The 26,542-nt window shown below is 34.3% G+C and overlaps 1 protein-coding gene across 1 annotated transcript in view; it reads left to right on the top strand.

The window, feature by feature from the left end:
- NRK (Nik related kinase) overlaps positions 1-26,246 on the top strand; it is a 136,633-nt gene extending 110,387 nt beyond the window's left edge. The window contains exons 20-28 of the mRNA XM_047716750.1: positions 1,874-2,057; positions 2,514-2,669; positions 5,729-5,872; positions 8,403-8,561; positions 12,753-12,853; positions 15,127-15,276; positions 18,333-18,492; positions 21,586-21,725; positions 23,108-26,246. Coding sequence (XP_047572706.1) covers positions 1,874-2,057; positions 2,514-2,669; positions 5,729-5,872; positions 8,403-8,561; positions 12,753-12,853; positions 15,127-15,276; positions 18,333-18,492; positions 21,586-21,725; positions 23,108-23,203 — 1,290 coding nt within the window. The 3' untranslated portion in view covers positions 23,204-26,246. The remainder of the gene's footprint in view (positions 1-1,873; positions 2,058-2,513; positions 2,670-5,728; positions 5,873-8,402; positions 8,562-12,752; positions 12,854-15,126; positions 15,277-18,332; positions 18,493-21,585; positions 21,726-23,107) is intronic.
- The last annotated feature ends 296 nt before the right edge of the window (positions 26,247-26,542 follow it).

Below are 26,542 nucleotides of genomic sequence, written 5' to 3'. Positions count from 1 at the left end.
TTCACAGGTGCTAGATCAATAGGAATGATCACAAAGAATATTTCCTAGAGCGTATGATATTTGAACTAATTCTTGACTAATAGGGAGTATTTGGATATCTGAAAACACAGGTGAGATTCTGGACAGAGGAAATATTGTTGCAATTTACTTTCCCAGCCTGCTACCTATCAACACAAACTGGCTTACAAGATGCCAAGTTCCTTCATGAATTAGTGCCCTTGTGTAAGCTGTACCCTCTGTCTATAATGTTGTCCCCTCATGTATTCTCTGCTTGGTTAATAAGTTATTCTCATGATCCAACTCATATATCATCTTTGACTTTTCAAGATGGAATTATATTCTCCTCTGTTATTGAGCATTTTGCATGTGGTTTCATTTTAGTACTTGTGACATAGTATTTGGTTGTTGACTTGCTTTTCTATCATACTAGATTGTGAACTCTTAAAAGGCAGGCACTAGGAGCACCTGGGTGGCTCAGTGGGTTAAGCCTTTGCCTTTGGCTCAGGTCATGATCTCAGGGTCCTTGGATCAAGCCCCACATCAGGCTCTCTGCTTGGCAGGGAGCCTGCTTTCCCCCCTCTCTCTGCCTGCCTCTCTGTCTACTTGTGATCTCCCTTTCTGTCAAATAAATAAATAAAGTCTTTTTTAAAAATGTGAAAAAAAGGCAGGAACTATGTTTAATCTATTATTGATTACTTTACCCACTCACCCAATCCCAGGACCCAACCTAGGACTTGGTTTATGATAGACACAATAATTATGGAAGAAATCAATGAAGGAAGGAAACATCCTAAATAGTTTCCAATGGGAAAGCAATATGAGTGGGAAAGTCTCTCTCTCTCTTTCTCCCTCTTCCACCCTGCCTCCCTACTTACCTATCTTAATTAAAGACTTTAAATCAGGATGTCCTATCACAGTCTTCATACCTCCCCCAGTTATCTCCAGTGATTACAAGGAATGTTTTTGATATTTAGGGAGTGAGTAGACATTCCTCTCATTTTAATTTGAAAGGACATGTTACCATACAACACTTTTGTGGTTGGAAAGTTCATAAAAACAAGTCTTTGACAGGGCAGCACAGTTCTCTCAATGCAAAGAATCACTGTTTAGATGCAAATAAATGCTTATCAACAGACAGGCTCACCAATAACAGCTGGTATGTTTTTCCATAAGATATGGCATCCCACGTAAATTCTGTTACATTTTGTGGCTTTTATCCTTGAGTTTCTTCTATGTAAGTTAATGGAAGCCAGCTAGATTTTCAGTGAGGCAGAGTCACACCCTTAAATTTATGTTGCTTGATTTTTCCATCATTAGCTTTGTCATTTGACAAAGTAAAATTGATACCCCCAACTCTGGTGGTTTTTTATCTTTTCAAGTGACTGTTTAGCATAGCGTAGCTGAACATTAACTTTGAAATCAGACTTTGGCTTCAAACTCTGGTTCCCCTACTTTATCTTTATGATTTAAATAAATTATTTAACTTTGCTAAGCTTTTGTTTCCTTATAAGTAAAATGGAGATAATTACACTTACTTTTTAGGTTGTTGTTAAGGATTTTCAATTTTATGTAAATAAAATAACTAGCAGTATGCCTAGTATATAATAAAAATTACACTAACATTAGGCCCCAAATTGCACATCTTAGGATTTTAAGCTCCTTGAATTTTTCCTTTGACATCAGTTGTTTCAATATCGGTTAGTTCTCTCTCTTCTGATAACATTGATGAACTCATCTGATAAATGTGGATTTTCAAAGGATGCAGAATTATAGATGCTAAAATTTTGCATTCTGTTTTTCAAATGACCTCTAGGTATAATGTATTTCTTTCACAGTTAATCACTGAATGAAGTCAAAATTGATTTTCTTTTAGGAGCCTGGTGGTAGAAGCGAGGCCTCAAATGCCATTGCCTCAGGTGCTGCACTAGCAGCACCTGATGATGAGAATAACAGCATGGACATATCAGAAGCATCAACACAATCAGGTTTTTCTGCAAGCCACTCTTCTTCCAATGGTTCTGGGAAAGCTGCAAATGCTGACTTTGCCAGCGCCATCTGTAAGTGCATTTAATATAATCTCCAAATGCTGCAGTCTGTTCACACATTACAGTGTTTGACCACTGGTTTATGGTCTGAAAAGAATGAAATCATTCTGATATTTAATTAACATAAATTCAGATGGATACATGCTTTAAAAGGTATGCTCCTCACTGAGGCTTTATGGTACCTGAATTTAAATTAGAATTGAGTAATTGAATCTCTCATCTGGATTCTCTTTTGCAATCTTATCACAATAACTTGAAATATATTCATATTCAGAAATATATTTTAACCATCATGATTTGTGTTATTTGATGGTTTAGGAGTTATAGAAATGATACCTCCAGTAAAAATAAAATACAATAAAGGAAAAGAAACTTTTCTGGGCTGTCTCTTATTTGTGGAAACATTCAAGTACATATGGTATATACACTAGTAATTTCTCTGAGTATCTCCCCCTTACTTCTTCACAGTGTATGCTGGATTGGTGGAAGCACCTGAGAAACCACCTAAACGACCCTCTGAAGTCAATGTTAACCCACTATATGTGTCTCCTGCATGTAAAAAACCACTAATTCACATGTATGAGAAGGAATTCACTTCCGAGATTTGTTGCGGTTCTTTGTGGGGTATGTTTGGTTTCTTAAAACTGAGTTGTTTTTTAAAAGAATATATTTTTTATCAATGCAGCAAACTTGTGAAAAATCATAGATGTAAAACACTTATTACCACATCATTATAAAACAAATAAAAATATATATTTATAGTAGCTAATTTGTTCCTTTTTTTTTTTACTGATTTATTTTCACTCAGGGCAGTTTGGTGTTTGAATTTGCACTTCCTCCCCTTTTTACTGTTTTTCTTTTTAACTTGAATTGACTTGAATAAAATATAAAATTGGACTAGGTTATGAATATTTAAAAATTTTGAGCTTAGTGGGGTGTCTGGGTGACTCAGTTGTTAGGCATCTGCCTTCAGCTTGGGTCCTGATCCCAGGAGCCTGAGATCAAGCCTCATATCGGGCTCACTGCTCAGTGGGAAGCCTGCTTCTCCCTCTCCCATTCCCCCCCACTTGTGTTCCCTCTCTCGCTATCTCTCTCTCTGTCAAATAAAGAAATAAATCTTTAAAAAACTGAGTTTAGTATTTTTACTTTAAGATGGTGTGTAGCATTTAATAACTAATGAAGTATTACAGGACATATTTCTGTATGTTCTTGTTTTTAAATAATCTTGTGGATTTGTAGAGAAAGTTCTTTCAATATTGTCTCTTTTTTAATGTTTCAAGTTCTTATCTAAACTCTAGTTAGTTAACATATAGTGTAATATTAGTTTCAGGAGGAGAATTTAGTGATTCATCACTTATATATAACACCCGGTGCTCATTACAACAATTGCCCTCCTTAATGCCCATCATCCATTTAACCCAGCCTGCTACCACCTTCTGTTAAGCAACCTTCAGTTTGTTCTGTCTCTTTTATGGTTTGCCTCCCTTTCTTTTTCATCCCCTTATGTTCATCTGTTTTTTTTCTTAAATTTCACAAATGAGTGAAATCATATGATATTTATCTTTCTCTGACTGAATTTTTCACTTAGCATAATACTCTCTAGCTCCGGGGCGCCTGGGTGGCTCAGTGGGTTAAGCCTCTGCCTTCAGCTCAGGTCATGATCTCAGGGTCCTGGGATCGAGCCCCGCATCGGGCTCTCTGCTCGGCAGGGAGCCTGCTTCCTCCTCTCTCTCTGCCTGCCTCTCTGCCTACTTGTGATCGCTCTCTGCCAAATAAATAAATAAAATCTTAAAAAAAAAATACTCTCTAGCTCCAACTACATCATTGCAAATGGCAAGATTTCATCATTTTTGGTGGCTGAATAATATTTCTGTGTGTGTGTGTGTGTGTGTTTATACCACTTCTTCTTTATCCATTCCTTGGTCAATGGACACTTGGGCTATATCCATAATTTGGCTATTGTTGATAATGCTGCTGTAAACATTGAGGTGCATGTATCCCCTTGAATTAGTATGTTTATATTCTTTGGGTAAATACCTAGTAGTGCCATTGCTGGATCATAGGGTAGTTCTAGTTTTAACTTTTTATGGAACCTCCATACTGTTTTCTAGAGTGGTTGCACCAGACTGCATTCCCACCAATAGTAATAAGAGGGTTCCCCTTTCACCAAATCCTCACCAACATCTGTTATTTCTTGTGTTGTTAATTTTAGCCATTCTGACAGGTGTGAGGTGGTATCTTATTGTAGTTTGATTTGTATTTCCCTGATGATGAGTGACGTTGAGTATCTTTTCATGTGTCTATTAGCCATCTGTATGACCTTTGATAATGTCATAACTTTGATAGATTTCTTTTAGTCCTTTACTCTAGAAGAATTATAACCATATTAGTAGGGCTCAGGCAATATTTTACCTCAAGCCAGTGTGAATCATAAATGAAACAGAATAAATACATGGGAGGGAAGAAATTCAAAGTAAATGCCAACCTCTGACTTGCAATTTCATAGATTTTGCTCACTGCATGTTTGAACAGAAGACAGAAATTTAAATTAAAAGTAGAGCAGTGTAGCAAACATTATAGCTATCTGATTGAATAACTTAGAAAAAAACATGTTACCATCAAAGTTACTATATTGTGACAGATAACAAGAAAGCAGAGTTTACCACATTATCATTTCAATCCAGCAACTACCCAGAGATCTAATTAATGTCTAATAATTCATTTTTATAACTAGTGGTTTTGTATTTTGAAAAATAAAAGATTGTAGTCAAAATTGACTGTATTTCCCCCGCCCTCTATGATTCCTCTTTGGGAGTAAATGCAATTCCTAAATCTGCCTCAAGCCTTTATTTAGAGAGCTGGTAAAGGACAGAATAGAAAAATGAAAGCAGAGACACTTGTCTTTTCTCATTATATCTTTGAAATACAAATAGTCTCCAAGTAAAAGGAAAACACTGAAGTGTTCTCCATTATATTACTTGGCTAAGTTTTTCCTATGTCTCAGGTTATGGGGAAAACTCCCACAGTGGTGTGAAGTATATTATAATTTATCTTAATCTTCTATTTCAGCCCTCTCATTCAATCTTTTAACAGTGTTTATATTTGAATAAATAGAGCCAGCAGACAAAGAATAGAATGTAGGAATTTAGATACAGAAAAGTAGGAATTACTTTCACAGGTATTTTGCAATGTAAGTTTTTTAATATATGCATGAACAGACTCACCCAATTTAAAAATAATTTTCATATAATTACTGTAAAAGCATTAAATCCTTAGTTATAATTAAGAATGAGGAATCAACCGAACTGAATTCTTCATATTCACTAGACATCCTTTATGTTTAAAGGTAATTTTCAAAAAGGTTGATTGATTTTTATAAAGTTTAGGATTCTGCTAAAGGGTGGTGAGATATTTATAAAGTTCTCCTTTTGAGATGCCACACCAGGCACCAGCCAGTAGAAATATTGCCAGAAGTTATTGTCTTCTACATTTTAATGTATTTCAGAGAAATTTGTTTTATTGGTAGAGTTCATTGTTACACCGTATGAGGTTAACATTAGCCTAAAGTGATATGGCATCTTTGCACAGACCAGTGCACTGTAATTGCAAAAGTGCTAATATAAATTCAATTATAAAAATATAATCTGAGCTAATATAGCACCTTTCTTTTTATATGCAAACAGGAGTGAATTTGCTGTTGGGAACCCGATCTAATCTGTATCTGATGGACAGAAGTGGAAAGGCAGACATCATTAAACTGATAAAGCGAAGACCATTCCGTCAGATTCAAGTTGTAGAGCCACTCAATTTGCTGATTACCATCTCCGGTTTGTTTAAGAACTAAAATTAGCTAAGTAATTATGTAGATTAATTAGGTTCCAAACTAGGCTAAAGACTTTCTTAGGTAAAAGTTTTCATAGGAAAGCACTTGAAATATAACCTTAAATTGGGACACCAAACTTCCCTACTTATGTTTTCTTATCTATTTATAGTTTATTTTTTTTATTATGTTCAGTTAACCACTGTATAGTACGTCATTAGTTTTTGAGGTAGTGTTCAAAGATTCATAAGTTACTCATAACACCCAGTACTCATTGTAACACATGTCCTCTTTAATACCCTTAACCCTGCTACCCCTTCCCTTCGCACCCTTCCCCTCTGAAACCCTCAGTTTGTTTCCTGGGGTCCATAGTCTCTCATGGTTCATCTCCTTCTCTGAATTTTCCCCCTTCAGATTTCCCTCCTTTCCCCTATGGTCTTCTGCACTAATGCTTATATTCCACATATGAGTGAAACCATATGATAATTGTCTTTCTTTGCTTAACTTACTTCACTTAGCATAATCCACTCCAGTTCCACCCTTGTCGATAAAAACGGTGGGTATTCATCCGTTCCGATGGCTGAGTAATATTCCATTGTATATACAAACCACATCTTCTTTACTCATTCATCTGTTGAAAGATATCTTGGCTCCTTCCACAGTTTGGCTGTTGTGGCCATTGCTGCTATGCACATTGGGTGCATGTGACCCTTCTTTTCACTACATCTGTATCTTTGGAGTAAATACCTTATAGTACAATTGCTGGGTCATTCTATTTGCAGTTTAAACTAACTTCTCACTCTCCTTTGGTGTCTGGATATTTGATTGTGATGCACCTCATCTAGGTTATTTGATAAGAGAAAAAAACATGTCATTTACATCTTTCAGGTCTTTTCTGAGTATCCACCTGCAATTTTACAACTCACAATTTCACCCACCCATGTGCAGATGACCACATCCATCATGTACTTTCTTGTAATGTGCTAGAAACAACAAAGAACAAAGTAGACAATAATTGGATAAAAATGAAACTCTGTTGTCCCTGACAGCACTGTATCATGAGTACCTACAGACAGGATTAGTAATGAGAATGGATACCCTAAGACCTCCACCTTCCTCCCACATAGTAATTGAACTTCTTAGTTTTGGTCAGCCAGAACCTGAATCTCTGAATATGAGAGAGCAAATAAACAGATGTTAATAATAATTGTCATTAGTAAACATTACCTGGTATTAGAAAACATTAGTACTGAAGTCAACTATAGGCAAAAGACAACTGACAAAAGGATAGAAAAAGTTAAAAAAATGGTTTAACTGTAGAATAAAATGATGCTAATTTAAAGTTATTTATATGTGTTTGCGTGTTTCCTGTCTATACCTAATAGCTATATGGCACATTAATTAATGATTATGCATATACCTAAAAATTATTAACTTTGCTTTAAGTTTTGCTTAGGGGAGAAAATCCTCTATAGATATGCTAAAGCTTCATGATTTTTTATCATGTTTCATTTTATTCATTTATAATTGTTTGAGGTACACAGATGTAATATTTAGATTTTGAAAACATCTGGGTGGCTTAGAGACTGCACATCTGGATAAGATCTCTTTAATTTTTATCCAGCTTTCTCTAACCCAAATGTGCCCTTTTTAATGCTTAAATTTTTGTCAAATGTGGATTATTTTTACATCAAATAACACTGAGAACATCAGTGTAGAGAGATACCTAATAGTTTAGAGTGCAAATTTATTCTACCACTTAAGATTAGAATGGAAATACACATAGACGTCTGAATTCTAATTTTGCTTTTAAAATGTCATGTAAAAACATATATAAAATTAATCACATAAGTAATAATCTTATTGTTGAGCCTAGAAATTTTGTAACAATAAACTGTAAAAAAATGAATACAAAGTCACTACACATGAAAACAAACGTGTAATTCGATGGCTTGTTTTTCCTGAAGGAATTGTAAGAATTTGCTGGGGTTTACAATTACAAAATTAGCAACAAAGATAAATTTGATTGAGAAAAAAATAATAAAGCTTTATTTTTTAAGTGTGATGGAATGAAAGAGCACAAAGAGACCCTTCCCACTAGCCCTCTATTCCTAGCAGTCAATACATCAGACGTCCGTCTCATACATACGTACTACCAAGAACAGCTTCTGGGTCTCCGAATCCCAGAGGGATCATGACTTAGATAAAAGCCAAAGTATGAATGAATGGATGGTAATTCTGTTGCTGTACCATGGCAGTCTTATCCTGTCTCAAAGAAGTATTTTACTTCTCTTCAGACAGGCACATAGGTAGCTAATAGGCATTTTGACTATCTCTTGGAAGTGAGAGGCTAACAAAGACTTTGCTATCATATTTAAAAACTCCGAAGGGAAGAACCTAGTAGTGTAGTTTTTTCTAAAAGTGCTTTCTACTTTAATGAGAATATTTAGTTAAAAGAACCAAATACATTTATTGTTTTGTTTTTCTAATATATGAAAAAAATAGACTGAATAAAAACACTCCATCTTATCTATCAGGCCATAAGAACAGACTTAGGGTGTATCATTTGACCTGGCTGAGGAACAAGATTTTGAATGATGATCCAGAAAGTAAAAGAAGACAAGAGGAAATGCTAAAGACAGAGGAAGCCTGCAAAGCTATTGATAAGTTGACAGGATGTGAACACTTCAGTGTCCGTAAGTCCCATTTTATGTTTACTATAGCTATATAAAGTTTGCTTTCTTTCGGTTAGTGAAGTACATAACCGTGAGAGGCAAAGTAGATAATGAAAATAATTTGCAACTTCCTATACAAAAATGAGTGAATTTCACTGAAACAATTTCCAGGTCCTCTATGCCACAATCATAGTTGTTGAGAAAATATCGTTTAACTTAAAAAGCTATTGAAGTTTGGTTTACTTTCTCACCTTTCTCCCCTTCCCAGTCACTCTCATTGTCCAGATAAATTGATACTTCTTTCTTGCTTTATATAACTCCAACCATATAAATGTTCTTGATGCATCTTCAATAACCTGTAAGGAGATGCATATGATATTATCTTTCCTTGGAACAGCTGTAAAATAGAATTACATAATAATTCCACTTTCTTAAATTGGAAATTTTATCTTAATAGTGACCAGGAAGCTTTGCAATGACAAAAGAAAATTCTGTGGTCTACTGGCTCTTGCTCCCACTGTCAATATTCATGAGTATAATTGCTATGTATTTTCTGTCTAATTAGTGTTTTTTCTTATGTCCTATCCGTTTACAACCATTCACTACAAAATGAAGTCACAGCTCCATGGTCTCAGAATCCGTCTCTCATTTGTCAACAACTAGAAAGTGATATTATCCCATTCTATTCTGTTTCTGAAGCAAATCCCCTCTATTATCAGCCTTTGTTTTCTTCTTTCCTATTCATTAATTACCCCTTCAGACAGAGCCACTGGCATAGGTAAGAGATAGTTGGAATCACATAATATGAGTTTTAGCAGGTTATTGTTATTCTGACTGATCATTTCTGTTTTGCATATAAGGGCTTTTCCAGAATAGATTTCTGCATCTGTGTATATAAGTACTCATACACCATTAAAAGGAGAAATGAGTACCCAAACAAACCAGGAATTAAATAAATACACTACTTTCCTCTAGTTTTATGTATCACTGCTCTCCTCCAAATCATATGTATTTAGTAGCCAAAGATGAAAGAGATCCCCAGATGTTAAACAAGGAGTTTATATAGCAGAACTGCCTTCCTCTTATTAACTTGTAAATTTTTTAATTCAATAAGAGTTTACGAAAATGAATTATAATAATATCTTACAAATCTGTGTTCTTGCTAAGGAGATGGACTAGTTAAGATGTGTTTTCCTGGCTGTCCCCATTCTAGCCCTCCCCACCTCTTATAACAACCAGAAACCTTTGTCTACTGGCAGGTGAAACAATAGCATCTTCATACAGTAAGACAGCCATGTACTCATACTTGCATGGAGTTTTCATAGCCTTTCAAGATCCATAAAATAATTGATTGACACCAATTACTGCCATGTATTAAAATTATAGGAAATGTTAGTTTAACAGAAAATTTCTTTGCTTGTTGGAGGTTAATCATGCTTCTTTGACTGGCTTGGGAACAGTGTAAAAGAGAAAGATAAAATAACTAGAATCAGAGAGAGAGAGAGAATATGAATAAGAGAAGGGGGATAGAAAGAGAAGCCTTATATTTGGTCTTTGATGAAATCTGACTAGAAAGGACAGAAGCAATGTTTCTGCCAAGGAAGAAGGGTTTTGGTACAAAATATAAATCTAGCAAGTAGGCCAACATATTCCATAGGAATCAGAAAGTCTATATGAGAGAAAGCATACACTTCTTATTCTTTTTTCTCTTTTCTTTTTAAAAAACACCTGCATTGGAATAATTTATATATCAAAAATGTACCCATTTAGAAGTGTACAATCAATGGTTTTTAGTATGTTTATGGAGTTGTGTAAACCATTATCATAATCCCATATTCATTATCCCAAAAAGAACCGCCATAGCCATTAGCAATCACTCCACATTCCACCCCTCTTAACATTCACCTTATTCTCCTCACAGTCCTAAATAACCACTGATCTACTTTCCTTTGCTCTATTTTTTTTTTCCTTTTCTGGACAGTTTATTTAAATGGAATCATATATGGTCTTTGTGATAGACTTCTGTCACTTAGTATAACGTTTTCAAGGTTCATGCATGCTCTAGCCTGTATCAGTACTTGCTTTTTCTGCTGAATAGTATTGCATTGCATAGATACATCTTTTGTTTATACAATTTTTATATATCCATTGTTTATATATATTTCCTTTCTCTTGGATAGTACTGCCACACTGTTTTTCCAAGTGGCTGTGCCATTTTACATTGCCATAAGTATGGAGACTCCATTTTCTCTTCATCCTTGCCAACATTTGTAGATGTCTGTCTTTTGATTCTAGGTATCTAAGTGGGTGTGAAGTGGCAACTTATTGTAGTATTGATTTATATTTCCATGATAGCTAATGTTGTCAAGTATGTATGTATGCATGTATGTGTCTTCTATCTATCTATCTATCATCTATATATCTATCTATCATATTTTTATTATTGAGTTGTAAGCATTCTACATATTCTGGATCCTAGGAGCTTATCAGATATATGATTTTCAAATATTTTCTCCCATTTCATAGGTTATCTTTTCATTTTGACAGTGTCTTTTGATACCCCCAAATTTTAGTTTGGATGAAACCCAATTTATATTTTTTTTCTCTTGCTGCTTATGTTTTTCATGTCAAATATAAAAATCCATTGCCATGAATATCTATCCCTATATATGCCATGAATATCTACCCCTATATATGCTTCTCAGAGTTTTATAGTTTTAGGTCTTTGGCCCTTCTGAATTAGTTGCTGTATGTGGTGTGAGGTAAGAGGTTCAACTTATTCTTTTGTATGTGGATATTCAGTTGTCCCAGTGCCATTTGTTGAAAAGAGTATTCTTTCCCAACTGAATGGTCAGGATACCCATTGACCATAAATGTATGGGTTTATTTGCAGACTCCCAGTTCTAGTCTGTTGATCTATGTGTTTATCCTTATCTCAGGACGACATTCTTTTGATTGCTGTAGCTTGTAGTAAATTTTGAATTTGAGAAGTATGAGTCATCCAACTTTGTTTTTCTTTTTTCACAATTATTTTGGCTATTTGGAGCCTCTTCCAATTCCATATGAATTTTAGGATCAACATTTCCCTTTCTGCATAGGAGGCCATTGGATTTTAATAGCAATTGCACTGAATCCATAAATCATTTCGGGTAATACTCTCCTGTTTTTGAAATACTGACATTTTTATTATTTTATTTATTTAGTGACTTAAAGCAACAGTGATTTATTTTTTTCTCATAAGTCTTTGAGCTGACCAAGGCTCAGCTGAATTTTTTAAATATAGTTGATACCTAATGTTACATTAGTTTCAGGTGTAAAACATAGTGCTTCATATTCTGTGTGTTATGCTGTGTTCATCACAAATGTAGTTAACATCTGTCACCATACAACGTTATTATAATATCATTTATCGTATTCCCTATGTTGTACCTTTTATTTCCATGATTTATTCATTCCCTAACTGGAGACTTATACCTCCCACTCCCCTTCACCCATTTTGCCCATCCTCCACATGCTTTCCTTCTGGTAACTATCAGTTTGATCTCTGTATTTATAGGTCTGATTCTTTTTGTTTGTTTATTCATTTTTCTTTTTAGATTACACATGAAGTCATAAGTATTTGTCTTTCTCAGTGTGACTTATTTCACTTAGCAGAATACCCTCTAGGTGGGGCACCTGGGTGGCTCAGTTGGTTAAAGCCTTTGCCTTCAGCTCAGGTCATGATCCCAGGGTCCTGGGATCGAGCCTCGCATCAGGCTCTCTGCTTAGCAGGAAGCCTGCTTCCTCCTCTCTCTTTCTGCTGCCTCTCTGCCTACTTGTGGTCTCTGTCTGTCAAATAAATAAAATCTTAAAGAAAAAAAAAGAATACCCTCTAGATTCATCCATGTATTGGCCTCTTAACAATGTTAAGTCTACCCATCCATTAACAGAGGAAATCTTTCCATTAATTTAAGTCTTCTTTAATTCCCTTCAACAACGTTCTATGGTTTTCAGTGTATAGAGTGCTCTTAAAGGCTAATACATACACTTCATAAGACTAGATAGTTTTGTCACCTTTTGGGGGGCATCAAATTGTAAGTAAATAGCTTTTCTAAAAATATATGATCTGCACTCTTATGTTGTAGTTATGACATTTTTCATGACTAACATAAATACTACAGTGTTCTTGTTAACTCTGTGGCATTGTTACTTCTCTGTATTTTATCATTGTAGTTCAGCATGAAGAAACAACATATATTGCAATTGCTTTGAAATCATCAATTCACCTTTATGCTTGGGCACCAAAGTCCTTCGATGAAAGCACTGCTATTAAAGTAAGTGGTCTCCTTCTTCTTTGGATCATATGGTTTTTCTTTTGAGAAATTGTAAACAGAGCAATATTTTGAAATACAGTAGCAAAAATGTATACCATTCTTCTACAGTTAATGTCATGTGACTATACCATGTCAATAATTATCATTTAACCCTTTATTAGATGATTCACAGGCACCACAGCAAGGGAGAATGTGAGGGAAATCCCTGATCCCTCCCCTTAAAGGACCTCCCTACCAGCTCCTCACTCCCAATTCCTGTAGTCAACATGAAGACCTTCTCTTCTAGAGCCCCAAACACAGCCTTTCGGTGCCACCCCAATGACTTGAAGCTAAGAAAGTCCCTGTTCTCTCTTAGTGGGGGGTGGAGAGCAGAGGGAAGGTAAGGAAAGGTGTGGCAGTGGTAGAAGGTGGATCCCCATTGGAAGAGGAATGAGGGAAGAGAAAGCCTTTGCTCTAATTACCAGGGCTACAATAGATGGGGGTGGGGAGGAAAGGGAAGGGTGGGTCTATATTTCTTCCAAGCTGGAACTCTAAACACATTTCTCTCCAGAACTATTACAAGGAATGGTGGTTAGGCTTATTTGGATTACCAGTAATATTTCCACCTTTATTATGGTTTAACTGAACTTCTATGGATCAGCCTCTTAAGGTAACCAGTTGGTGTCCCAAACAGTTAAGTTGCTAATGACTTTTTAATCTCATCTCATGAGCTGAGGATTCTTTTTATCTTTCTTATTTTTAATAATACTCCAGAATTCTATGTCAATAGGATTATTTTGTGTTTATTCCATAACAGTGAGGACTGATTAATGAACTGGGAGTATTATATAGAGTCCAGTAACTCCTAATTTGGAGTGTACATCAGAATCATCTGGAGCATTTGTTAAAAGTTTAGATGTCAGACCCAACCTCAGGCTGAATTAGTAGGTCTGGAGTGTGGCCTGGGAATCTATATTTTTAGCAAATGTTCCAGTTGGCTTTGAACTAGTTGGTCCATGGACAAGTTTTTACAAAGCACTGATTAAGGACACGTCACAATAGACTCCAGCAAGGTATTTATGATATATTTTTGTATCTTAGGTCAAGGTCTGCTTACATGCTATATTTTGCAGCCAAAACATCACATGTATGCAATAAAGATGGACTAATTTTTATGACTACCTCTCGATGTCTATTTGTACAATAAATATGTTTGTTTTTCAATAGCACAGACTACGATATAGACAGTCTGTGTCTGACACAAATTATATCTCTGATCTGATCTCCCTAAATTGGGCCTTGGGTCAGCTCTCCGTATTTGGATATGGGTTTGTTCTTGGCTGTCTGCTGATTGGTCAGAGCTGCCTGATATGGAGCTGGAAAATAAAGAAGATAAGTACCAACACTCTGTCTAGATTGATATACAGTTTCTGGTCTAAGTCCTTCCTCCAGTTCTTGAATCTCACCTCATGACTACAATATGGTGAATCCTGTGATGTCCAGTCCTCTACTGTGACCTGAACTTGGCAATGAATCCTGTTTGGCTTTTTATTTGCTTGGACTAGGAACCATAGGAGCCTAGAGTACATCCAGTCTATGGTAGGTTAACATGTCTGGCCTTTTTCATTCCCTACCAAGTATGCATTGATCAATCAGCAGACTCTGAAGGAGACTACATGTCCTATGAAGCCTATATACGAATACTGGCAAAAATACAGGCAGCTGATCCAGCGAACCGGTTTAAGAGACCAGATGAGCTCCTTCATTTGCTGAAGCTCAAGGCAAGGAATTTAAAGACAACAAACAGAGTGATGAGCCATACAAGGTTCTTATGATCATTGGAGATCCGGCCTCTGAAGGGAAACTCAAAATTTAGAACCTGAATATAATTATGTTCTTTTTTTTTTTAAGACTGTATTTATTTATTTGACAGAGAGAGACATAGCAAGAGAGGGAACACAAGCAGGGGGAGTGGGAGAGGGAGAAGCAGGCTCCCCACTGAGCAGGGAGCCTGATGTGGGCCTCAATCCCAGGATCCTGGGATCATGACCTGAGCCAAAGGCAGATGCTTAATGCCTGAGCCACCCAAGCACCCTATAGAACCTGAATATAATTATGTTCTTGTGGTAGTAACAGACCTAAGAAAAAGTTATAATATAGTCTAAATATATTGTGTAATTTAAAGAATCAACCATGGTTTTATAAACCTGTTAAACAAAAGAGCAGGGGGAAGTTTTGCCTTAGTCAGAGTGTCATTTTTGGCCTTTTGGCCATATTTGGTTTTATATCTACAGGTGTTTCCAACAGCTGGTCATAAGCCAGTGACAGTTGACCTGGCTATTGGTACTGAAAAAAGACTAAAGATTTTCTTCAGCTCAGCAGATGGATATCACATCATTGATGCAGAATCTGAGGTTATGTCTGATGTGACTCTGCCAAATAACGTAAGATCCCTAGAAATTATTGTACACCATAATTTGAGTTTTTCCTATTGTCAAAACTCTTAAAGGTTTAAAAATATGATTATTAATATCTGTACTGGAACTGAAACCTAAAAGGTAAGTATAGAGTGTCAGAAAGTAGTAAGGGATAAACAGAAATGACTGATGGTTTCTTAGTCCAGACAGCTAAGTCTATTATTCAGATAGATTTTGTTTTCTGGCACAGTTTTTTTGTTTGTTTTTAAATGAATTGAGTGTACACCTAAAAATCTGGACTTCTGTTGATGAAACAAAAGAGCTGATAACATCTGGCCATTATTACTATCTGGCCATTATCAACTGGAAATGAGTCATGCCTGCCCCCTTTTATTTAAATTTTTTTTATGCCTGCCCTCTTTTGGATGGACTATATACTACATATTGCATATCATTCACCTTTATATATTTATAAAAACCAGTCTTAGTAGATGAGTGAGTTTGCAATCTTTCCTTTCAGTCTTTCTGCACCCTATAATATATAAACAGATTCTTTAAAAATTACACCAGAATTGCAGCATTATCATCCTCCTTCTTTATCCAAATTGTAGAACTTTAACCATGATATATAACAAATTATCATAAAGTGTTCTCTTATAGTATCAATTATGGTTAGACTTTCTGATCAAAGGATTCAGCATTTTAAAAGCTAATACACTTCAGCTCTTAACTCTTAAATGATTATAAATAATAACTATGGCACAATATCTAAAATATGGATAATTATAAAAATAGTATATATATCATTTATATAGAGTTCAAACATAATACCTCATATACACATGCATCATACAAAATATAATTCTACTGTGTCTCAGATTTGATGGTAGCAATGATGTTTGTTTTATGGAAAATGATGTTTAAAAGAAAGGGCTGAACCAACAAACCCCTCTTCACCCTTTTTTAAATCCCCAGTTTGTTGACAACTAACATTTCAGTAGTTTAGCATTATATAAAGTCAGGAAGAAAACTTTTAAGTACTTTAAATCACTGTAGTAATGTGATATTTTGCATAGCTTTCAGATTGTCTCATAAATCTCTGACAAATTCCATAGAGCAATTGTCAAACAATTAGTGGAAACATTAAAAAATTTTTGGTCATATTAACAATACAATTAACTCATAGTTCAGTTGTCATCTATGAGCATATAGAAATCACCCTGTTTATAATGTAGAAAATGTTTAACTGAGCCCAGCCAAAGCCACTTAGATATGAGTTCAGATTAATATTAATATAAATATTATAGTACTTTTCAGTTGGAGTGTTCCATAGCTTCCTGCATCTTATATTTTTTTTTTATGTAATGGCTGATAACCTTTATTTTGAAGCTAGTTCCATATTAAATATTGCAATATCAGTCCAAATTTATACTTATTTGAAACATCACTCAAGAAGATTGCACTCTGTATTCCACTTGATTACCAAGCAAGGAGAATTATTTCCTTTTGAAGCAATCAGTTCATTATCACAGAAGTAAGAATGAGAGATCGGTTTTTTAAAAAAATATATTTTCTGACCTAATTAGGATAACTTAAATATATTCAAAAATAATATTTTTAGCTAAATGCCCTAGTGTACTGACCCATTAAAAGAGAAAGAACTCTAATAAAAGGGAGGAAAGTGTCTTCTGAAACAGAATGTACTAAAAATGATATTTTTCCAAGAGTGCCAGATTACAAAACCTGTAATGCTACAAGGGAGCCATGTGTGCTAAAGAATATCTGGTTACTGCTGGAATCATCTGAGAAACAAGGAATTACCTCTGGGGCTTTCTTGATTTACAGCAGTCCAGCTTTATTCTAAACAGATTCTTTTTGAGGCAATCTTTTTCTTGCAATTTCTTTTTCTCTCTTCCTTCATCTCTTTTCTGATTCAATTGCTCATGCAAGTGCCCAGGGAACGTATTAAAATTGCTTTTTGCCTCTGGATCCCCATTTTAGTTTTAAGGATTGTGGTTGCTGAGACATGGCCTCAAGCACTTGGCCTGAGTACGCTGGGTTTGGCAAGTATAGTTTCTGACCTTTTTTTCTTGTAACTCGCTAATTTAGAGAAATAATAAAGGAATGTAATTGTTAATTTCTCAGGGAAATACTATTGATATGGCAATTTCTGTAGCTTAAGTAAATTTTGTCACATTGTTTTATGCATCATAAAATTTACAAATTCTTATATATTTCTTAGTATTTGATACTATGTTACCTAATACAGCTCTGTATTTATATATTGAAGACATTTAGTGATTTATAAATTAGATTAAAAAGCCTGCATTTTTCGTGAAGGGAGAATGACTGTTATATTTCAAGTAGTGATAAATATTTTAAAAGTTGCCCCTTATAAACATTTTAAGCTCAAGCTATTTTTTAAAGATTTTATTTATTTATTTATTTGACAGAGAGATAGAGAGCACAAGTAGGCAGAGCAGCAGGCAGAGGGAGAGGGAGAAGCAGGCTCCCCGCCGATCAGGGAGCCAGATGTGGGACTCGATCCCAGGATCCCGGGATCATGACCTGAGCGGAAGGCAGCCGCTTAACTGACTGAGCCGTCCAGGCGCCCCAAGCTCAAGCTATTTTTAAGTTAATTTTCTATTTCTGATTTAAATGAATTGGGTAACCAGTGCCTGTGTATTTGTTAGTTGGTTCGCATATTCATCTCTGAATTATTCATTAATGTGCTGAAATGAATCTGAAGTCCCACTCTGTAACAAGTAATGTTTCTTCTATCATTATACACATTTTGTTAAATTTCAACAAATTTTTCTCTGTTGGAAATGTATCTCTGTTTTATTCAAACAAAGTTTTTTCCTAAATATAAAGGACACTATTAATCAGTAATGCCTTTATGACATACAAAAAGCTCTTTTCAAGTGTTGGATAACATGTTATTTAATATTAATATAGAAGTTTCTCTTCCTCCCTGCACTTCAAACCACTTTTTTGGTCTTTATTGCTCAGCCAAGCTGCTTCAGTTAAAGTAGTAGTAATAAAATGTTGGACATATAAATCTTTATGAAACATAATTCCAGCCCCTGGAAATCATTATACCACAGAATATCATCATTTTACCTGATTCCTTGGGAATTGGCATGATGCTCACTTTCAATGCTGAAGCCCTTTCTATGGAAGCAAATGAACAACTCTTCAAGAAGATCCTTGAAGTGTGGAAAGACATACCATCTTCAGTAGGTATGTACAAATGTTTTTCTCTTTTATATGATCTCAGAGAAAGTTCTGTTTTCTGAAATATCATATTTTCTCAAGGCATATCAGCTTAATTTAGGATACTGTATACTTATTCCATTAGTAAGGTGTGTATGTCCACCATATGTTAAATAAACTCACAAGGCTACCACAAAGAGATTAATTTTGACTGTCTTAGTTGTTCATGTGAAATAGTAATATAATTAAACTAGGGAAGGAATTCCTTTCCACAATAATTTGTAATTTTATTTTAACTCCCTTTGTTTACACATTTTATGCAGATGTTGGAAATGGTCCTCACCCTGATCTTTGGGGTTTACCTTTATCTTAGGAGACTGCCAAATAATCATAAAAGAAGAGCAGAATATTTCTATTTCATATAGTAAATAGTGTTTTATTTAGAGAGTGATAATCCTGTGAAGAATCAAATACAAACTAAGTATGTGACATTTTGGTTGTCACTAGGATTTCATCATTCTTCATTTACAAAAGAGATAAATATGACTGTCTGGAATATCTATTAGGTACTATCCAGATGGCAACATAAAGAAATAAAGAAAACTGCCTTTCATCTTCATCATGCCAGGACATTTTTTTTTCTTCTTGATGAATGCAGGACTGCTGATCTGGAAAAGATGAATAACTTGAGACTCTTGTGTATGTCTCTGAGGCTTGGTGACTATAAAGGTGATTCTAGACAAGGAGCAGAATGCATATGAACAGTACAATTATTAGGAGAACAGAATGATTTGAGGGAGGACAAATGTTCCTGAAAAGAAGAGGGGATTAATGAAGCAAAAAAGAAAAAAGGGGAAGGAGAAGTAAAGGGAAGGACGGAGAAATAGAGGGAAAGGCAGTTTGTCTCTTAAGGACCCAAAAGCTTCTGAAATCTTTATGAAATGGCTAAATGTGTTCCCCATGCAGCTTTAAAGACCAGTTTGAAATGCTTTTTAATGAACATTTTTTTCATTATGAGATGATGGCACTTTGCATTGCATCTGCAGAATCCTTTCTTTTTGCACTCATAGTGTTAACAATGTCCTGGAAACCTCTTCCAATTTCTTCAAACAGGGAAGAACTCCCAAGGGCTTAAAACCATTTTAAGAGGCAGGGTAAATGCTTATAACTGACAGAAAAAGAAACTGAAGATAACAAATCTTGTTCTAACCTTTACAGTGGTATTTTGTGATCAATATGTTAATCAGAAATTGAAATAAAGAAATTCAGTTCAAATGGGAAACTGAGCAAACCTCTATGTTTATGACACTAGACACTCATAGGAATCAAAGAGGTCTTAAAATGTCATCTGGTAAACTCTTGTCCTTAGGCAGAACAATTTCTGACCTAAAACAAAAAGCTATTTTAAGTTGAAAGGATTTGAAACACATCTCTCTCTATGTAAATAAATTATAGCACTATAAGAATGTGATATTTTGGTTTGTGTATTAAGGATATTTTGAGAATATACTAAGGACTGTAGTGTAACATTTATATTAAGGAAATCAATTTCCCTTTCTGTCTAAAAACAACTGCTTTGCTATTTAAAACTAACCTAGATCCAGATTTCCCCAATCTAAAATTTATATTTCTTGAGATATAATAGATATTTTCAATAATAAGATCATTGCTTTGTATTTTCAAACAAATATATAGAAGCATAGCAATCACAGCAGGTGTCACTAAGCATTCTCATTCCAAATCATTGGATCCCACTTCATAAGCAAGCTAACTCAGTTGCTAGGTTAAATGGCAAATTAATGTTTTTCAGAATTAAAGTAGAAATTACATGATGTCATATGAAGAGTGTGTTTGGACTCAGCAAGTATTAAATTTAGAATTTTTTGCTCTGTGTGGTTGTTGACAAAATACCAATTTTAATGAAGTATTCACATAGGTGATAAAAATAAGTGAAACCATATGTTAATTGACTTTCTTTGTTTGACTTACTTCACTCAGCATAATCTCCTCCAATCCCATCCATGTTGATGCAAAATTTGGGGGAATGGGTGAGCCTGGTGATGAGTATTAAGGAGGGCATGGATTGCACGGAGCACTGGGTGTTATATGCAAAGAAGGAACCACGGAACTCTACATCAAAAATGATGTACTGTGTGGTGACTAACATAACACAATAAAAAATATTGATATTATTTTAAATACAGGATTGAAATTATTTATGGAAATTTACTTTCCTATGAAGTGCAGGAAAAAAAATCAACTTAAAAGTTAAACATTTAATGATAATACTGCTCCCTGTGTCAGAAAATACCTCACAGAATCAGCTGAGTATGTGGCTATTTACATAATTAGGTTTTCTACTTTAAGGCAATTGTCATTTTTTTTTAATTGAAGCGTAGTTGACATACAATGGTATATTAGTTTCAAATACACAACATGGTGATTTTATAATTCTATGGACTATTCAATGCTCACCATGATAAGTGTAGTCACAATCTGTCAACATCCATTTGTCATAATCTTTATTGTTACCATGTAGGTGACACAAGGTCCAAAAGTTGAAATCTTAATAAAATTTCCTTAGTCAGACTCAGCCTAAACAGTATCAAATTAGGTTTAGTTCTGCTTATAATGTGGTCATTCATTGACTTGAACTAGAGTTGCTAAAGTCATTATCTGAACAAGTCATTTTTAACAGTTTTAATTTTGAAGTTAGTTGGGTTTTTATGTATGTCACTTCAGCACAAATACAAACCCTTATGAAATGCTTTACCTCAACTAAACTGGAAAATAAATGGCTGTTGGTGGATTTTACTCTCTACAAACAGGGTAAAATTAATGCTTATCTTTTCCTGTGGTGTTAGAGAATAGGAATATAAATACAAATTAAGATCCAGTTATTCACTGTTGATCACAATTGTAACAGTGGATAGCTTGCTTGAATACCACTGCTGAGAAGCGTAATGGTCAAATGATTAACTGTAGAAGGAGGAAAATCAGAATATGTTTACCTGCACTGTAATAATGAGCATCTTAATAATCAAATGTTGACTGTGGTTATAATTTGCTATTACTAACAGAAAAAATTGTGTTTTTCTGATTTTTACATTTTTCCTGTAGCTGTTGAGTGTACACAGCGAACCACAGGATGGGGCCAAAGGGCCATTGAAGTCCGCTCTTTACAGTCAAGAGTTCTGGAAAGTGAACTGAAGCGCAGGTCAATTAAGAAACTGAGATTTCTGTGTACCCGAGGTGACAAGGTATTGTTTATATCTCCTAGTTAAAGCAAAAATAAAGCAAGCAATGAAAATTAAGTAAGAAAATCCTTTTCCTAAAAAAAAAAGAAAGAAAATCCTTTTCCTTTGGCCATAAATATATTTGTGGTATAATTCCCAAATTGGCAAACTATTGATAAAAACAAGTTTTCATTTTGCAGTAGAATATCCCATTTTACAGGAAAGAAAAATAAATTGAGAGTCAATTATTTGTGTAATGTGATCAGTTTTAACAACCAATTCAGATAGTTTCAATGGAAAATATGCTTTGTATGAAATCATTGCAGTCTCTACATACAATGAGAAATAATAGCATGAAAAAATAATCCTGATAAAACTAGGAAACATCCACATTTTGAAATGATTGCAGAGGATTCAAACTAACACCAAAACAATCAGGGTAAAGAATTGTGCATGAAGAAAAGTACTGGTTTGTAGTATGAAGGGATATAATGGGAAGAACCGGTGTTCAAGGTCAGATAGACTTAGCATGCAGTCCCGACTTTGTCACCTAATGAGGTGTAAGAACCTGGAAATTTGATTAATCTTCTTGAGTCATAGTTCCTTCATCTCCAAAATGAAAATATTAATAACTCCTCTGGTAAAAATTTTGAAAATTAATGATAATGTATATATAATAAGCGTCTCACAGACTACCTGGCACATAAAATGTGTTAAGTCAAGGGTAGCTAGTGTTATCATTGTTATCATCATCAGTATCAAAACCCTTCCAAGTATATTCATTGTGGATGTGGAAAACCTTACTCCTAAAAAGGAGGCCTCTGTTTGCTATTTATGTTCATGCTCTGTTTTAATTTTCTTTAAGGCACAGACCATATTCATAAGACATGTTCCTCTCTAAGCTGGTTAATTTAACTCAATATCATTCTATTGATGTCAGCCCATTTCACTGAAATAGAAAATCCCTCACCAAGTAGAAAATTTCAGTGGCCTCTTAAATACCAGCAACAATGGTCAACAACATCAAATAATTTAATCATTTCCTTATACTAAAAGAAAAAGTAAAGCCAACTTGAGTAAAATCAGATTTTTTTAAACCAAATGGAATCCTTAAACAAAACTAATCTAGAATGTCCACAGATGAGTGCCACACCAAAACTTAATTTTATTTAAACCATATGAAGTACCATTATATAGAATACAGTATGATTGTTTTTTAATATATAATTTAGATTTCATACCAATTTAAAGTGTTATTCTTTCAGTAAATCCTGTTCAGTAAATAGTATGGCTTAATAGTTTAATTGGTTAATGTGGAATAATTGAAATTATAGTTCTATCTGTCATGTATCAGGTTACAAGATATTAAATATTTACTGATGGTGTCTTTTTTTCTCTTTTTAAAGCTGTTCTTTACCTCTACCCTGCGTAATCGCCACAGCCGGGTTTACTTCATGACCCTTGGAAAACTTGAAGAGCTCCAAAGCAATTATGGTGTTTAAAAGGTTCCAATGATTTATTACAACATTTACAAACATCATAAATATACAATTTACATCTTAAAATTTCTGAGATTAAATAAACATTCAGTTTTATTGTTAGGGAAAAATTAAATCAGATACTTTACTTTTAATGTAGCACAAAATAGTTCTAATGAGAAATGCATCTTTATATATAAAATTAACTATAGCAAGCTCTATGTACTCCAATGGTGTACGATATCTTTTGCACAAACTTTGTAACTTTTGTTACTGTGAATTCAAATATTACTCTTTGGACAGTTTGGACAGTATCTACATTCAGATTTTACTACATGGAGTAAAGAAACTTGTAATGAGTTAGGTTCCAAAGCTTTCAAAATAACTGGCTCTGAGTGAGGTTTTTCAGAAAAAAATAAAAATGACAACAAACAATATGCACATTTGTAAAGTCATATAAAGAACCTAAGTTTAGATTATTAAATGAAAATAATAAGGACTATGCTATAAACCAGACTAAGGCTGAACAACCTGCACGCCTGGAGAAAACTGCAGTGATAAAGGGGAAAAGGCCACCCATTCTTACTGTTCTTTGTCAGTTAAACTTCCAGTCAACGACCAGTTGTGCTTTTTCATTACCATGTTAAGCTGGTTTCCTCCTGATAAGGAGGAAGAAACTCTTAGATTCTTGATTTTCCTCACAAGCCCTGAAGATGTGCAATAGCTGTTAAAAAAAAACAACAACAACACCAAATAATTCCCTCGTAAGCCTGAATACAGGACTGAGCTCCTTACACATGTACTGTACAAAGAGTTTTTTAAAATACTTTAAAGTAGGCATCAAATTCTGACCCCCAAAGACAGATTGGTTGATTTATCAAAATTTTTATCTGGCCAACAGTGGGACCATCAGACAATATAGGATATTTTCCCCAACCCAGATTAAACCATATAAAAGTTTCCCCCAGTTATAAACAAAAAGAACAAAATGTAACCACAAAAACCTTGGCTGCTAATACTTATGTTTTCCTATTTCTATTTCTGTAAAATCAGAAATTAATCTAAAAGTGATGTCTACATACTGAAACTTAATGTTTAGGTAAAGAAAGAAAAAAATGAAAAGAAAAAAAAAGAAGAAAGATTTTGAAAAAAGTACAATTTTCATCAAATTTAGAGTAGTGAAAACCATGCTAATACATCACCCAATATGTTATAGACGCCATAGATAGGTGGTGACAGCTACCTGGTGAAAAGCATAATTTCTGCAATATCCATCCTCAATACCATGGTTAGTTCTGGGGCAAAAGAGAAGCAACAGAACTACCGCAAAGTATACCTCAGTATAATTCCTCTAGTTCTGCTTCATAAATATGAAGACAGGGCTAGTGGGATAATAATTTTCAAACTACCTGGTTAACCAAAATACAAAAGCAGCTGATTGTGTGTGATTTCATGATAGCACATTATTCCTTGACACCTTGGTGCCAAGAATGACGATTTGGATTTTCCTAACAACTTATGTCAAGAGTGTAGTCTCTCAAAATGAGAATTTAGGAGAACCTAAATCCATGAAATAAAGAAATAAATGTGATTCACATTTCTGTTACTGTGACACAATAATGTGATCCTAAAACTGGCTTATCCTTGAGTGTTTACAACTCGAATGATTTTTTAAATGCAGTAGTTTAAAGAGAAAACAAACATTTATGTCAAATTATTTCCTTAGAAGCAGTCTTCATTACTATAAATTTGTACACCAATAAGCCATGGGGAACTTTGTGCAAGTACCTCATTGCTGAGCAAATGGAGCTTGCTATGTTTGAATTTCAGAAAATTTTCTCATTTAAGTAGTGTGTAGAATCAAGTTTTTTAAGAATACATTTTTTCTTCATAATATTTACTTAAAGTTAAGATTAAAAGATAAGTTTTATCTTAAAGTCATATTTTTAAGGCAGTAAGTCAGTAAACTATTTTAGGAAGCCAACTCCCATTGTGCTTAGTGGCTATTATTCTAGTAAACAGAGACCATAGTGAACTGAATCTACAGAGATGTCCCAAAGTAAACAAACAAGAAAAATTGCAGATGTGTAACTGAACTTTAAAGTATGGGGTGTTAATGAAGAAAGGAAGCTGGGCACATATCGTGAAGGGAGATTGAAATCTAGGGTAGCTCAGTAGAAAAGACTGAAAATATTTAAAGTGGTTCATGAGTAATGAATATTCCCAATTTTGCTGTCACTCTATCTGGATTTTTTATATCCTTTGCCAGGTGAAACAAGAAAGTGAAGAGATAATTAAATTTCATAGTCAGTGCACAATAATAGAAGAAATTATGTCTATACCTCACTTTGTAGATGAGTACCTGGAAGCCCCAGCTCTTTACAGAAGCAATGAAGGGGGACTCCTGCCCAGCCAATTCCCCCAGACATGTGATTGAAACATGAAAGTTCTAGCAGGTTGTGAGTAGCACTGAGACAGAATACAGTTTTATTTTAGTGTACTTTAGTTTTTACACTAATGCCCTTGTCCAGAATAAAAGGCACTGTTCAAAATATTTGAAAACTAGAAAATGATATATGAAAAGAGTTGACAAAAAAAGCTCTGAGTGATTAGGTCTGTTGAAGTAAGCTAAGAGCCCCAGAGGAAATAGTAGGAAAGGATAATCATTTAGATAGTAAAATAGGAAAAGCAGAAATTATACATGGGCACATACACACATGTACGCATACATACATTCATACACACAAACCGTTAGAATGCATAATTTTTAATATGTTCAGTGCTACAGTATCTAGAGAAAAGAATCACTAGGTATTTTCTGTGAAAACTAATTTAATTGAAACAGTATTCATAAAACTAGGAATAATGCCACATGCATTCAATGGGATCTTTTAAATATCTTCAATTCTTTTTTAAAAAATGTACCTATTTAAATCAATTTGTATTCAAGCTGTGCTTTAACTTTAAAAAATTATTGAAATAATCTTTGAGACTGTTAATTGTTTCATTAGAAAATCTGCAATGAACCATTGTTCAACCTCTAAAAATAAACATTTTTTAAAAATTATTGAATGATATCATTATTTGAAATATGTTTGTCAATGCATCAGAACTAGGATTTGTTCAGGGACTATATATTTCTTTAAAGTATGTAATAAGGCACTGATTGGAGGATGTTAGGGGTTTTATTTGTTGTTCCATTAGGAATGCTGGCTAAAGAGGGTTATATTGATATGACTAAAATTTTTCTAGGTACAATGGTGGAATGAGAAACCAATTCATTTTCCTCAAAATGTGTGGGACTTTACACAGACAAACAGCATTACACAGCATAGGTAAAACCCAAGGAAATTTTAATCTGGC

The sequence above is a fragment of the Lutra lutra genome, chromosome X, assembly GCF_902655055.1.
Source record: "Lutra lutra chromosome X, mLutLut1.2, whole genome shotgun sequence".
Taxonomy (NCBI): Eukaryota; Metazoa; Chordata; class Mammalia; order Carnivora; family Mustelidae; genus Lutra; species Lutra lutra.
Note: the sequence above shows the minus strand (reverse complement) of the source record. Positions and strands in the feature narration are given on the sequence as shown.